Genomic DNA, 13,397 nt, shown 5'->3' on the forward strand with positions numbered 1-13,397 from the left:
TAAGACTAACGTTAAATAGTGGGAACCAAGCTGACAGTTGTGAGACCTTATTTCTTATATAAGAAAATAAATTACTTTACATTCAATCAAACAAATTCAATTCTAGGTATATGACTTAAAAATGTGTACTTGAGAAAATGAATTAGATATTCTGAACCTTAAGTTCTTCACTTATGAAATAAGGATTACACTTCTTGCTACTGTAAATATTAAGTGTGTTCTATTAAACTATGAGTGAGTGATTGGAATATACTGTAGGATTTTGGAGAAGTAGAGTGATGTTATCAGAAGAAGGTTCAAAAGGACTGTTTAGTTTGCAGCAGGAGAACTGACTTTTGAGGCCAGTATGAATGTGGAGAGACTTAGCAGGAGGCTGTTACTGTGCAACAGGAAGAAATTAAGAAGTAGGGAATGATCAAATTTTTGATATATTCTGAAAGTAGAGTTAGTACGATTTATTTAAGTTTCATGAGAGTGACAAATGAGTAAAGAGCACTGAAATTTTGTTTCTGAACACTAACATGAAAATTATAATATTTAATGGGATAAATAAGGAATGCTCTTTAAATTATATTTAGAAAATGCTCATGTTTATTGTGGAGAATTTAGAAGTTATGTTTTATAAATATTAAATTGCTATTCAGTTGGATTTCAAAATTAGAGATGTTGCAAATAAACTTTTGATATTTAGGGGAAAGGTAAGGCCTGGAGATACAAAATTAGACTGCTGCAGTCTAATTTATTGATCAAAAAAGGGAAATAACCACGTACAGACCAAAGAAGTGTCAGTGAGGTTAGAGACATTTCAGGACAAGGAATTCATCTATTCACACATTCATCTACCCACACTGATTATGTGTATTACCTTGAGTGTGTTTCATGTATTATACTTTGTGTCTTTATAAATGCTGCACCTTTTCATGGCTTTCTTTATTTCTTTGTACTTTCAATTATTTTTTACACTCAGCTGAAACATTACTTCCTCTTGAAAGAGTTCTGTGACACTCACTTGATATACTCCTAAATTCTGACTCCTCAGCCCTGTGTGAATTTAATGGAACTTCATACACGTGTCAGGAATTATTTTGTTGTTGTTTACTGTGTCATATCACTGAGGTTAAACAACAAACAAACAAAAAACAACTATGCCTTATTCAACTTGATAATCAAATTTTCTATGACACATTAGACACAAATAGATGTTCTATTGACATTCTTCCAATGAATGAATAAATAAATAAAAATTCTTTTACATTTGAGCATTTCCCCCTTTAAGTGTTATCCCTCTTTTTTTTTTTTTTTTTTAAGTAAACTGCTTTAATATGTGAAGTCAGCTCCTGTCCAGATTGGATGGAATCAAGAAATAATGTAACGTACTTTGTCCTTCTGGGCCTCACACAGAATCCAAAGGAGCAGAAAGTCCTTTCTGTTTTGTTCCTGTTCATCTACCTTTTGACTCTGGTGGGCAACCTTCTTATTATAGTGACTATAGCTGTCAGTGAGACCCTGAACTCACCGATGTACTTTTTTCTTGCTGGCTTATCCTGTATGGATGTCACTTACTCCACTTCTATCACCCCCAGATTGATTTCAGAGTTGTTATTTGGGGAAAAAAACATATCCTTTGAATCTTGCATGACCCAACTGTTTGCAGAGCACCTTTTTGCTGGATCAGGCGTCTTCCTTCTGCTGGTGATGGCCTATGACCGCTATGTGGCCATCTGTAAGCCCTTGCATTACTTGGTGATCATGAGGCAGAGGGTGTGTGTTATGCTGCTGGTGGTGTCCTGGGTTGGAGGTTTTCTGCACTCAGTAATTCAACTTAGCACTGTCTATTGGCTCCCATTTTGTGGCCCAAATGTCATTGATCACTATATGTGTGACATGTACCCCTTATTGGAACTCGTCTGTACTGACACCTATGTCATTGGCATCTTAGTGCTGGCCAATGGGGGACTGATCTGCACTATAGTGTTTCTGCTCTTGCTCGTCTCCTATGGAGTCATCCTGCACTCTCTGAAGAACCTGAGTCAGGAAGGGAGGCGGAAAGCCCTCCAGACCTGTGGTTCTCACATCACTGTGGTTGTCTGCTTCTTTGTTCCCTGTATTTTCATGTATGTAAGACCTCCTAAGACGTTCCCTGTTGACAAATTATTGAGCGTGTTTTTCACAGTCATAACCCCCATTCTGAACCCATTAATCTACAGCCTAAGAAGTTCTGAGCTAACTCATGCTATGAAGAAGCTCTGGAGAAGAAATATCATATCTCATATTAAATAAGTGCATGATCTACCATGAAGGGAGTCATTTGCCAGCAGGTTTCATTTCCTTAGAATGCAGAAGTCATTTTAAAATTTGATTCTGATATAAATTTTTTCTTTAAAAAGAAAAAAATCCTCTTTCTTCAAAGAGTTTATGATCATTCCAATTAAAGATCATTGTTATACAGCTGTTCTATTAATAACAGTTTGCTCCATACAAAGCCCTCTCCACCTGTAACTCTCACATCACTGTGGTCACCTTAGTTTTTGTGTCTTGCTTATTTGTGCATTTGTACCTGAGCTTTGGGCACATTTTATATCGTAATAAGTCCTTTGTTAAAGTTACAGTTCACCCTCAGAAATTTAGACGTGAAAATGCTATGAGGAAGTTCTGGGATGAAAAAGTGAATTTGGGAAAAGATCACAGTAATAAAAAGTGAGTTTGTCTTTAAAATGGAAAAGAGAAAATAGAATTTTATGATTGATGACAACTCTACACTACTTAACAAAAGCATGCTGATTTTAACATATAGCCACACAGAGACAAGTTCCAGATAGAGAATTATTTACCATTATAAAATTATACTTAGTTTTATGTATTACTCAGTTGGTAGTTAAATTTTATTTACCGGCAGAATTAGTTATAATTTGGAAATTCCCTGCCAGTCCAGAAGTTGGGATTACATACTTTCATTGCCAAGGGCCTGTGTTCAGTCCTTGCTAGGAGAACTAGAATTCCACAGGCTAAACCACACAGGCACACACATAAAAAAAGCCACACCAAAAACAAACAAACAAACAAACAATCTAGGTGATGAATATTGCAAAAAAGAGTTTGCTGTAATACAGTTCTGAAGTTTTATTGAAATGCAAATGTTTGTTTTACTATGACTTATTGCAGTTTCTATTTAAGTCATCACGCTTCCACATAGCATAATCTATTCCCTGCCACTCTGAGGGTAAACCCACCTCACTCAGTGTTTCATCAGTCACTTTGGTGCCTCTGCAGAGTGGAGTCAAAGTCCAATCTGTGGTGTGTAATCTGGGTGTATATTCCCACTGCTCTGTAGGGAAGGAAGTTTCATATGCCTTTCAAAATGCCCTCCTCCTCTGAATAATCAGGGAATCAGAGCTAGTCTGGAGGAGCACAAAATACTTCAAAAATGTTTGCTAACTTGCACCTAAAATCTGATTTTCAGACTCCAAACTGTCTTCTTTCAGGTCTGCTTTGTTTCTGATGAATCCTGAGTGCTTAGAACAATGCCTGGCCTATGGTAGATACTCAGTGTTGGTTGAGTTGATTATATAATACTTGGATATTGACAATACACCCTAGCATATTTAAAATTGATAACCAACAAGGATCTACCATATGTAGCATAGGGAACTCTATTCAACATCCTATAATAACCTAAGTGGGAAAAGAATTTGAAAAATAATAGGTACATGTATATATACAACTCACTCACTTTGCTGAACACCTGAAGCTAATGTTGTTAGTCAGCTATAATCCAATATAAAATACAGATTGAATAATAAAAAGTAGAAATTTTAATTTAGTAATTATGTCATTGGATTCCTAGATGTTCATTGGCAGATGAATGGATAAAAAAGTTGTAGTATATATACCCAATGGAATAATTACTCAGTTATAAAAAGGAACACATTTAAGTCAGTTCTAATGAGGTCGATTAAGCTAGAGCCTATTATAAGCATGAAGTAAGTCAGAAATAGATATTGTGTATTAAAGTATATATATGGAAGTTAGAAAGATAGTACTGATGGTCCTATGTGAAGGGCAGCAAAGGAGACAGTTGTAAAGAACAGATGTTTGGACTCAGTGGAAGAAGGAGAGAGTGGGATGATTTGAGAGAGTAGCATTGACACACACACCTTTACCATGTGCAAAACAGACAACCAGAGGGAGTTTGGTGTAAGACACAGGGCACCCAAGCCAGTGCTCTGTGCCAACCTGGAAGGATGGATCGGTGGGGAGGGGTGGGGGTTCAGGAGGGAGGGGACACACATATACAGCAGAAGCTATCACAATATTGCAAAATAATTATTCTCCATATGAAGTAAATAAATAAATTAAAAATAAAATTATTAAAAAATAGAGATTTTAATTTAGTTGTTTTTTCATTAGATTGACATATTTACCTCGTAAACCCAGGTGTATCTAAAGCCAGACACGGTGGCTATCATGCTATAGTTCATGTTCATATCATAAACCATACTAGGGGACAAACTTGCATCTTATGCATTGGCAAGTCAATTTTTCATCACTGAGCCACCAGGAAAGCCCCTATCAGTTGAGTTCCATTCAGTCGCGTCCGACTCCTGGCGACCCCATGAACTGCAGCATGCCAGGCCTCCCTGTCCATCACCAACTCCTGGAGTCCACCCAAACCCATGTCTGTCAAGTTGGTGATGCCATCCAGCCATCTCATCCTCTGTCGTCCCCTTCTCCTCCTGCCGCCAAACCCTCCCAGCACCAGAGTCTTTTGAAATGAGTCAGCTCTTCGCATCAGGTGGCCAAAGGATTGGAATTTCAGCTTCAACATCAGTCCTTCTAGGGAACACCCAGGACTGATCTCCTTTAGGATGGACTGGTTGGATCTCCATGAAGTCCAAGGGACTCTCAAGTCTTCTGCAACATCACATTTCAAAAACATCAATTCTTTGGCGCTCGGCTTTCTTACAGTCCAACTCACACATCTGTACACGACTACTGGAAAAAGCATAGCCTTGACTAGATGGAACTTTGTTAACAAAGTCATGTCTTTGCTTTTTAATATGCTGTCTAGGTTGGTCACAACTTTCCTTCGAAGGAGTAATCATCTTTTAATTTCATGGATGCAATCACCATTTGCAGTGATTTTCGAGCCCCCCCAAAATAAAGTCTGACACTGTTTCCACTGTTTCCCCATCTATTTGCCATGAAATGATGGGACCAGATGCCATGATCTTTGTTTTCTGAATGTTGAGCTTTAAGCCAACTTTTTCACTCTCCTCTTTCACTTTCATCAAGAGGCACTTCAGTTCTTCTTCACTTTCTGCCATAAGGGGGTTGTCATCTGCATATCTGAGGTTATAGGTATTTCTCTTGGCAATCTTGATTCCAGCTTGTGCTTCTTTCAGCCCAGCATTTCTCATGATGTACTCTGCATATAAGTTAAATAAGCAGGGTGACAATATACAGCCTTTATGTACTCCTTTTCCTATTTGGAACCAGCCTGTTGTTTCATGTCCAGTTCTAACTGTTGCTTCCTGACCTGCATGCAGGTTTCTCAAGAGGCAGCTCAGGTGGTCTGATATTTCCATCTATTTAAGAGTTTTCCACAGTTTATTGTGATCACCAGTCAAAGGCTTTAGCATAGTCAATAAAGCGGAAATAGATGTTTTTCTGGAACTCTCTTGCTTTTTCAATGAACCCCCTATAGAGGTTCTTTAAAACCTTTGAGGAAAATCCCACTGAATTAATTACACAAGAATCAGCCTTGGACACATTCCAAGACCTGGTGATAATTGCAGCTGGAAGGGGTGAAATAGCCTGTGATCTTCACCCCTAAAATGAAGAAGATGCTATTCGCTTAGTAACTGCCATAAAATTTTAAGGTGGCTCATTCTTAGATTTATAGCTTGACTTAAAAGGAATCACAGGGAAGTCTTTCAAGATCTCAACTAGTTTGGTCATGTTAATATGACAGAGTGAAAAGAAGTGGACAGTCAAATACTATTTATATTTTTGAAGTTAGGAATAAAGAAGTTACTTTTGAACAATTTCCCTGCCAAATAACTAGTTGATTTCTTCTATGTGTATGTAGTATATGCTGGACATTTTGATATATTTCCCAAAGCAATAAACTTGTTTTTCAGCGTGTGCACCGTGGAATTGCCTTCAAATAATCTACACTGCATTTAAAATGACCTGAATAATCAGAAGACTCCATGACGCAAATGGATGGACAGTCAAATAAACTATATGCTCAAGTAATAGAGTGGCCTTTTGTCCTCTTTGTCAAACTGGATGAAAAATAATTCCAAGTGTTTCTGAGTAACTTCAAGTTATTCTTCAGGTTCTGAACAAGCCTCCAGAAGGTAAGACTAACATTAAATAGTGGGAACCAAGCTCACAGTTGCGAGACCTTATTTCTTATATAAGAAAATACATTACTTTACATTCAATCAAACAAATTCAATTCTAGGTATATGACTTAAAAATGTGTACTTGAGAAAATGAATTAGATATTCTGAACCTTAAGTTCTTCACTTATGAAATAAGTATTACAGTTTATGCTACTGTAAATATTAAGTGTGTTCTATTAAACTATGAGTGAGTGATTGGAATATACTGTAGGAGTTTGGAGAAGTAGAGTGATGTTATCAGAAGAAGGTTCAAAAGGACTCTTTAGTTTGCAGCAGGAGAACTGACTTTTGAGGCCAGTATAAATGTGGAGAGACTTAGCAGGAGGCTGTTACTGTGCAACAGGAAGAAATTAAGAAATAGTGAATGATAAAATTTGTGATATATTCTGAAAGTAGAGTTAGTACGATTTATTTAAGTTTCATGAGAGTGACAAATGAGTAAAGAGCACTGAAATTTTGTTTCTGAACACTAACATGAAAATTATAATATTTAATGGGATAAATAAGGAATGCTCTTTAAATTATATTTAGAAAATGCTCATGTTTATTATGGAAAATTTAGAAGTTATGTTTTATAAATATTAAATTGCTATTCAGTTGGATTTCTAAATTAGAGATGTTGCAAATAAACTTTTGAAATTTAGGGGAAAGGTAAGGCCTGGAGATACAAAATTAGACTGCTGCAGTCTAATTTATTGATCAAAAAAGGGAAATAACCACGTACAGACCAAAGAAGTGTCAGTGAGGTTAGAGACAATTCAGGATAAGGAATTCATCTATTCACACATTCATCTACCCACACTGATTATGTGTATTACCTTGAGTGTGTTTCATGTATTATACTTTGTGTCTTTATAAATGCTGCACCTTTTCATGGATTTATTTCTTTACACTTTCAATTATTTTTTACACTCATCTTAAGCATTACTTCCTCTTAAAAGACTTCTGTGACACTCACTTGATATACTCCTATATTCTGACTCCTCAGCCATGTGTGAATTTAATGCAACTTCATACATGTGTCAGGAATTTTTTTGTTGTTGTTGTTCCATGTCATATCACTGAGGTTAAACAACAAAAAAACAAAAAACAACTATGCCTTATTCCACTTGGTAATCAAAATTTCTATGACACATTAGACACAAATAGATGTTCTATTGACATTCTTCCAATGAATGAATAAATAAATAAAAATTCTTCTACATTTGAGCATTTTCCCCCTTTAATTGTTATCCCTCTTTTTTTTTTTTTTTAAAGTAAACTGCTTTAGTATGTGAAGTAATCTCCTGTCCAGATTGGATGGAATCAAGAAATAATGTAACGTACTTTGTCCTTCTGGGCCTCACACAGAATCCAAAGGAGCAGAAAGTCCTTTCTGTTTTGTTCCTGTTCATCTACCTTTTGACTCTGGTGGGCAACCTTCTTATTATAGTGACTATAGCTGTCAGTGAGACCCTGAACTCACCGATGTACTTTTTTCTTGCTAGCTTATCCTGTATGGATGTCACTACTCCACTTCTATCACTCCCAGATTGATTTCAGAGTTGTTATTTGGGGAAAAATACATATCCTTTGAATCTTGCATGACCCAACTGTTTGCAGAGCACTTTTTTGCTGGATCAGGGGTCTTCCTTCTGCTGGTGATGGCCTGTGACCGCTATGTGGCCATCTGTAAGCCCTTGCACTACTTGGTGATCATGAGGCAGAGGGTGTGTGTTGTGCTGCTGGTGGTGTCCTGGGTTGGAGGTTTTCTGCACTCAATAATTCAACTTAGCACTATTTATTGGCTCCCATTTTGTGGCCCAAATGTCATTGATCACTATATGTGTGACATGTCCCCTTTATTGGAACTTATCTGTATTGACACCTATGTCACTGGCATCTTAGTGCTGGCCAATGGGGGACTGATCTGCACTATAGTGTTCCTGCTCTTACTCATTTCCTATGGAGTCATCCTGCACTCTCTGAAGAACCTGAGTCAGGAAGGGAGGGGGAAAGCCCTCCAGACCTGTGGTTCCCACATCACTGTGGTTGTCTGCTTCTTTGTTCGCTGTATTTTCATAAATGCAAGACCTGCTAAGACCTTCCCCATTGACAAATTATTGAGTGTGTTATATACAGTCATAAGTCCCATGCTGAACCCATTAATCTACAGTCTAAGAAACTCTGAGTTAACTAATGCTATGAAGAAGCTCTGGAGAAGAAACATCATATCTCATATTAAATAAGTAAATCATCCACCATGAAGGGAGTCTTTTGACATCAGGGTCCATTTCCTTAGAATGCAGAAGTCATTTTAAAATTTGATGCTGATTTCTCTTTTTTGCAAAAACTTTATTATAATTATAATTAAAGATAATTGTACAACTGTGCTGTTAAGACAGTTTCCCTCTCTATTAGAGTATAAAGCCTATAAATACCTATTTATCACTGTAGCTAGCAAGATTTAATGCCTATGCAGCAAGATAATAATATGTAATTAACTTGCAAGGTTACTATTATATAGTTACACTGATTTTTGATCATTTATGCTTTCATCTTTTTTACTCTTGTTCAGACACAGAGTAATTTTTATTTAAATTCTTGTCATTTAAGTGAGCTTGTTTATTTATATAACTTAAAAATTGTAATTTTATATAGATTGTCTTCTTTGCTATATTTGCATCACATTATGCCCCAAAATTTTAACTGAAATATTTTACTGTTTACAAGAAAATTCAAAGTAAAATATGAATTAATTAACAGCATATATGGAAACCAAACAATATAGGATTGAAAGAAAGTGAAATTTGCTCAGTCATGACGGACTTTTTGCAACACCATGGACTGTATAGTCCATGGAATTCACCAGGCCAGAATACTGGAGTGGGTAGCCTTTCCCTTCTCCAGGGGATCTTCCCAACCCAGGAAACAAACCCAGCTCTCCCGCATTGCAGGCAGATTCTTTACCAGCTGAGACACAAGGATAGCCCAAGAATACTGGAGTGGGTAGCATATCCCTTCTCCAGTGGATCTTCCCACCCCAGAAATTGAACTGAGATCTCCTGCATTGCAGGCGGTTTCTTTACCAACTGAGCTATCAGGGAAGCCCAAACAATATAGGATTAAGTCTCAAATAAATTTCCAAATTTCTTATTTTTCTCCCAGCATTTTCTAGTCTTCATAAATGTAAACCCTAATTTTATTTATTAATTTTCATTTGGCAATAATCTTTGCAAATGCAAATGTGTTTAACATACGGATGTTGTTACTTTCTTTGTATATAATCCTTGCTTTTACCATGCAATGTCTTGAAAAAATGTTTTTGTAGGAGTTTTATATATATATATATCTTTATATATATATATATATCTATAAGGTTATAAATCTCATAACCTTTCTTATGATGCACAATACTCCTCATAATTTTATATGATAAAATTAAAATTAATATGACCAGATCAGATCAGATCAGTCACTCAGTCCTGTCCGACTCTTTGTGACCCCATGAATTGCAGCACGCCAGGCCTCCCTATCCATCACCAACTCCCGGAGTTCACTCAGACTCACGTCCATCGAGTCAGTGATGCCATCCAGCCATCTCATCCTCTGTCATCCCCTTGTCCTCCTGCTCCCAATCCCTCCCAGCATCAGAGTCTTTTCCAATGAGTCAACTCTTCGCATGAGGTGGCCAAAGTACTGGAGCTTCAGCCTCAGCATCATTCCCTCCAAAGAAATCCCAGGGCTGATCTTCTTCAGAATGGACTGGTTGGATCTCCTTGCAGTCCAAGGGACTCTCAAGAGTCTTCTCCAACACCACAGTTCAAAAGCATCAATTCTTTGGCACTCAGCCTTCTTCACAGTCCAACTCTCATATCCATATATGACCACAGGAAAAACCATAGCCTTGACTAGACGAACCTTTGTTGGCAAAGTAATGTCTCTGCTTTTGAATATGCTATCTAGGTTGGTCATAACATTGGCTGCTAAATTTTTCTATGACAAATAATTTTCCAATGAACATATGGTTTTGAGTATGTACAAATATAGTTCACAGGCATAGAATTGTAGCTATGGTATTTGAATTAGTGGTAAAGTAGTATATGCATTAAAAATATTGAAATTGATAGTTATTGCCAAACTACCATTCTTGAGGTTGTTCTAACAGCTACAGTCCTGTACACTGTCTGTGAGAAGTCTTTGTCCACATTCTCAAGACCAGTCACTGATAAATATTTATGATATCTGATTAAAGTTAATTTTACATTTTAACCACCACTCTTTTGATATAATTGAGTTTGGACTTTTTCCCATATGTTTAATTTGATTTGTATTTTTTTATTCTTTTGATGCTGAAGCTGAAGTTCCAATACTTTGGCCATTTGCTGTGAAGAACCCACTCACTAGAGTGTGTTATTAATTTTTGAGTTTTGATATTGAAATTCCAAATAACAATGTTAATTTATATACTTAAAAAATAATTCTAATATATAGTGGAACTATGAACTTCCCTGATGGCTCAGCAGATAAAGAACCCTGCCTGCAATGCAGGAGACACAGGAGATGTGGATTCCATTCCCGGGTTTGGAAGATCCCTTGGAGGAAGGCATGGCAACCCACTACAGTACTCTTGTCTGAAAAATCCCATGGACAGATGAGCTTCATGGGACACAGTCCATGAGGTCACAAAGAATTGGACATGACTGAGTGACTGAGCAGGAGAAGGCAATGGCACCCCACTCCAGTACTCTTGCCTGGAAAATCCCATGGACGGAGGAGCCTGGTAGGCTGCAGTCCATGGAGTCTCTAAGAGTTGGACACGACTGAGCGACTTCACTTTCACTTTTCACTTTCATGCATTGGAGAAGGAAATGGCAACCCACTCCAGTGTTCTTGCCTGGAGAATCCCAGGTACGGGGGAGCCTGGTGGGCTGCTGTCTATGGGGTCGCACAGAGTCGGACACGACTGAAGCGACTTAGCAGCAGCAGCAGCAGAGTGACTGAGCACACAGCGCACACACATTGGAACTATATGTAACTTTGTTCTGTATTTCCAAGTCTTCTGTAAATGTGTTATAATACTTTCCTAATTTTAAAAATAAAATAGAAGGAAGGAAAAAAAAAGATCTTTTTACCATTGCATATGTAACTAATATTTTCTGATTATATGTTTTTCTCTTTTTAAACTACTTGCAGCATCTTGATGAAAGTGAAAGAGAAGAGTGAAAAAGCCAATGCTATCTCAAAATGCATTTTGTGGCTGAGGGGCCTGGTGCAACTCTCTCTGTTTTCAGGCATTTCCTTTCTCTAATTAGAAACTTGCGAATAGGCATATAACTTCTTGCTAAAAACTAGCAAGGCGGCACTCTATCTGTCCCCTTCTGATGTCTGTGTCAGATTTCACTGTCTCTTTTATACTGTAATAAAACCTTGCTACACAAAAAGCTCCGAGTGATCAAGCCTTGTCTCTGGCCCTGGATCGAATTCCTCTCCTCTGGAGGCCACAAATCCCAGCGTCGTTCCCGGCTTGTAGCAGCAACCTTTCAAAACCATCATACCATGAGTGACATGATGGTTTCACAGTACAGGAAGGAATGTGGCTTACTCTTCCAGGTATAGGAGCTATAGGATTGTCCTTGCAACCACCCAGATTCTCTTCATAGTGCTGCTGCCTGTCTGTGGCTCCCATGTCACAGACCATCCATGTGTAATCTAAACCCTTTATTGAAACTTGTCTGCATGGACTCTGTCACACCCTTGGCTTCTCTTGCTGCTCACAGTGGGTTCATTGATCTGTTGAATATTTTTGCCCTGGTGGTCTCCCATGTGGTCAGCCTGTGCTGCATAGAGGCTTATAGGTTGGAAGGGAGAGGCAAAGTCCTCTTCACCTGTGTCTTTCCCATCACTGTGGTCATTGTCATCTTTGTGCCCTGCTTATTTGCACTGAAGGCCTGGCTCATTTTATATCATGATAACTCCTTTGTTAAGCTTCTTAAACTTATTCATTCAGAAATTGAGAGGTGAAAAAAATGCTATGAGGAATTTTTGGAGAGAAAATGTGAGATTGGGAAATAATCATAACAATATGAAATGGCTTTGTATTTTAAATGGTGAATAGAAAATAAATACAATTTTATGGTGCAGGGCCAACTGAACATTGCTTATCAAAAGTATGGTGATTTTCACATATAAGTACTCAGGGGTAAGGTCCAGGCAGGAAATCACTAACCATTATGAAAATTGTATTTAAATTTACATATTGCCCAGTTCAGAATTCATTATGGTTCTGAGATTCCCTGGGTTTCCAGTGGTTGGGACTACAGACTTTCATCGCCTAGGGCTTAGATTCAGTCCCTGGTAAAAGTAGGATCCCACAATTCACATAGCATGACCAGAAACAAACAAGCAATAACAAGAAAAACATACAAATAAAAACTAGTTAACAAATAATAAAAAAAAGAGAAGTTGTTAGGATACAGTTATAGAGATTTTACTTTTTGAAATGCAAACATGTTTATTTTATTAAATACAATTTCTATTTAAGCTGTCGCTCTTCCACGTAGCACGGATTATTCCCTGTCACTCTGAGAGCAAACTCTTCCCAATCAGGGGTCCACCAGTCACTTTGGTGCCTTTCTTTGCAGCGTAGAGTTTAAGTTCAGTCTGTGGTGTATAATCCGTGTTGTGTATATTTCCACTGCTTTGAAGACAGGGATGTTCACTTTATAGCCCCCTCTTCGCCATTCATAACCAGGCAATCTGAACGCATCTAGAGGAGCACAACATCCTTCAAATATGTTTGCTAACTTACATCCAAAATCTGATTTTGAAACTTCAAAATAAAAAATTTGGATTTCATTTCTTTCTTTCTTTCCCAGGCTTGTTTGGGCCTCCTTTCTTTTTTGATGCATCCTGAGTACTTAGAACAGTGCCTAGTCCATAGTAGGTACTTAATATTTGCTTAATTGATTATAAAAATTTTGAGACTGACAAATATATGCTACTATA

The 13,397-nt window shown here is 37.5% G+C and overlaps 1 protein-coding gene and 1 pseudogene across 1 annotated transcript; both read left to right on the forward strand.

Moving 5' to 3' along the window:
* LOC139187387 (olfactory receptor 4A47-like) overlaps window positions 1-9,717 on the forward strand; it is a 30,445-nt pseudogene extending 20,728 nt beyond the window's left edge.
* Window positions 12-4,200, forward strand: LOC139187391 (olfactory receptor 4A47-like). Its single transcript, XM_070804265.1, has one exon. It carries the CDS (start codon window positions 1,351-1,353, stop codon window positions 2,278-2,280), a length of 930 nt encoding a protein of 309 aa, XP_070660366.1. The 5' UTR covers window positions 12-1,350; the 3' UTR covers window positions 2,281-4,200.
* Window positions 9,718-13,397: the final 3,680 nt, after the last annotated feature.

The sequence above is a fragment of the Bos indicus genome, chromosome 15, assembly GCF_029378745.1.
Source record: "Bos indicus isolate NIAB-ARS_2022 breed Sahiwal x Tharparkar chromosome 15, NIAB-ARS_B.indTharparkar_mat_pri_1.0, whole genome shotgun sequence".
Taxonomy (NCBI): Eukaryota; Metazoa; Chordata; class Mammalia; order Artiodactyla; family Bovidae; genus Bos; species Bos indicus.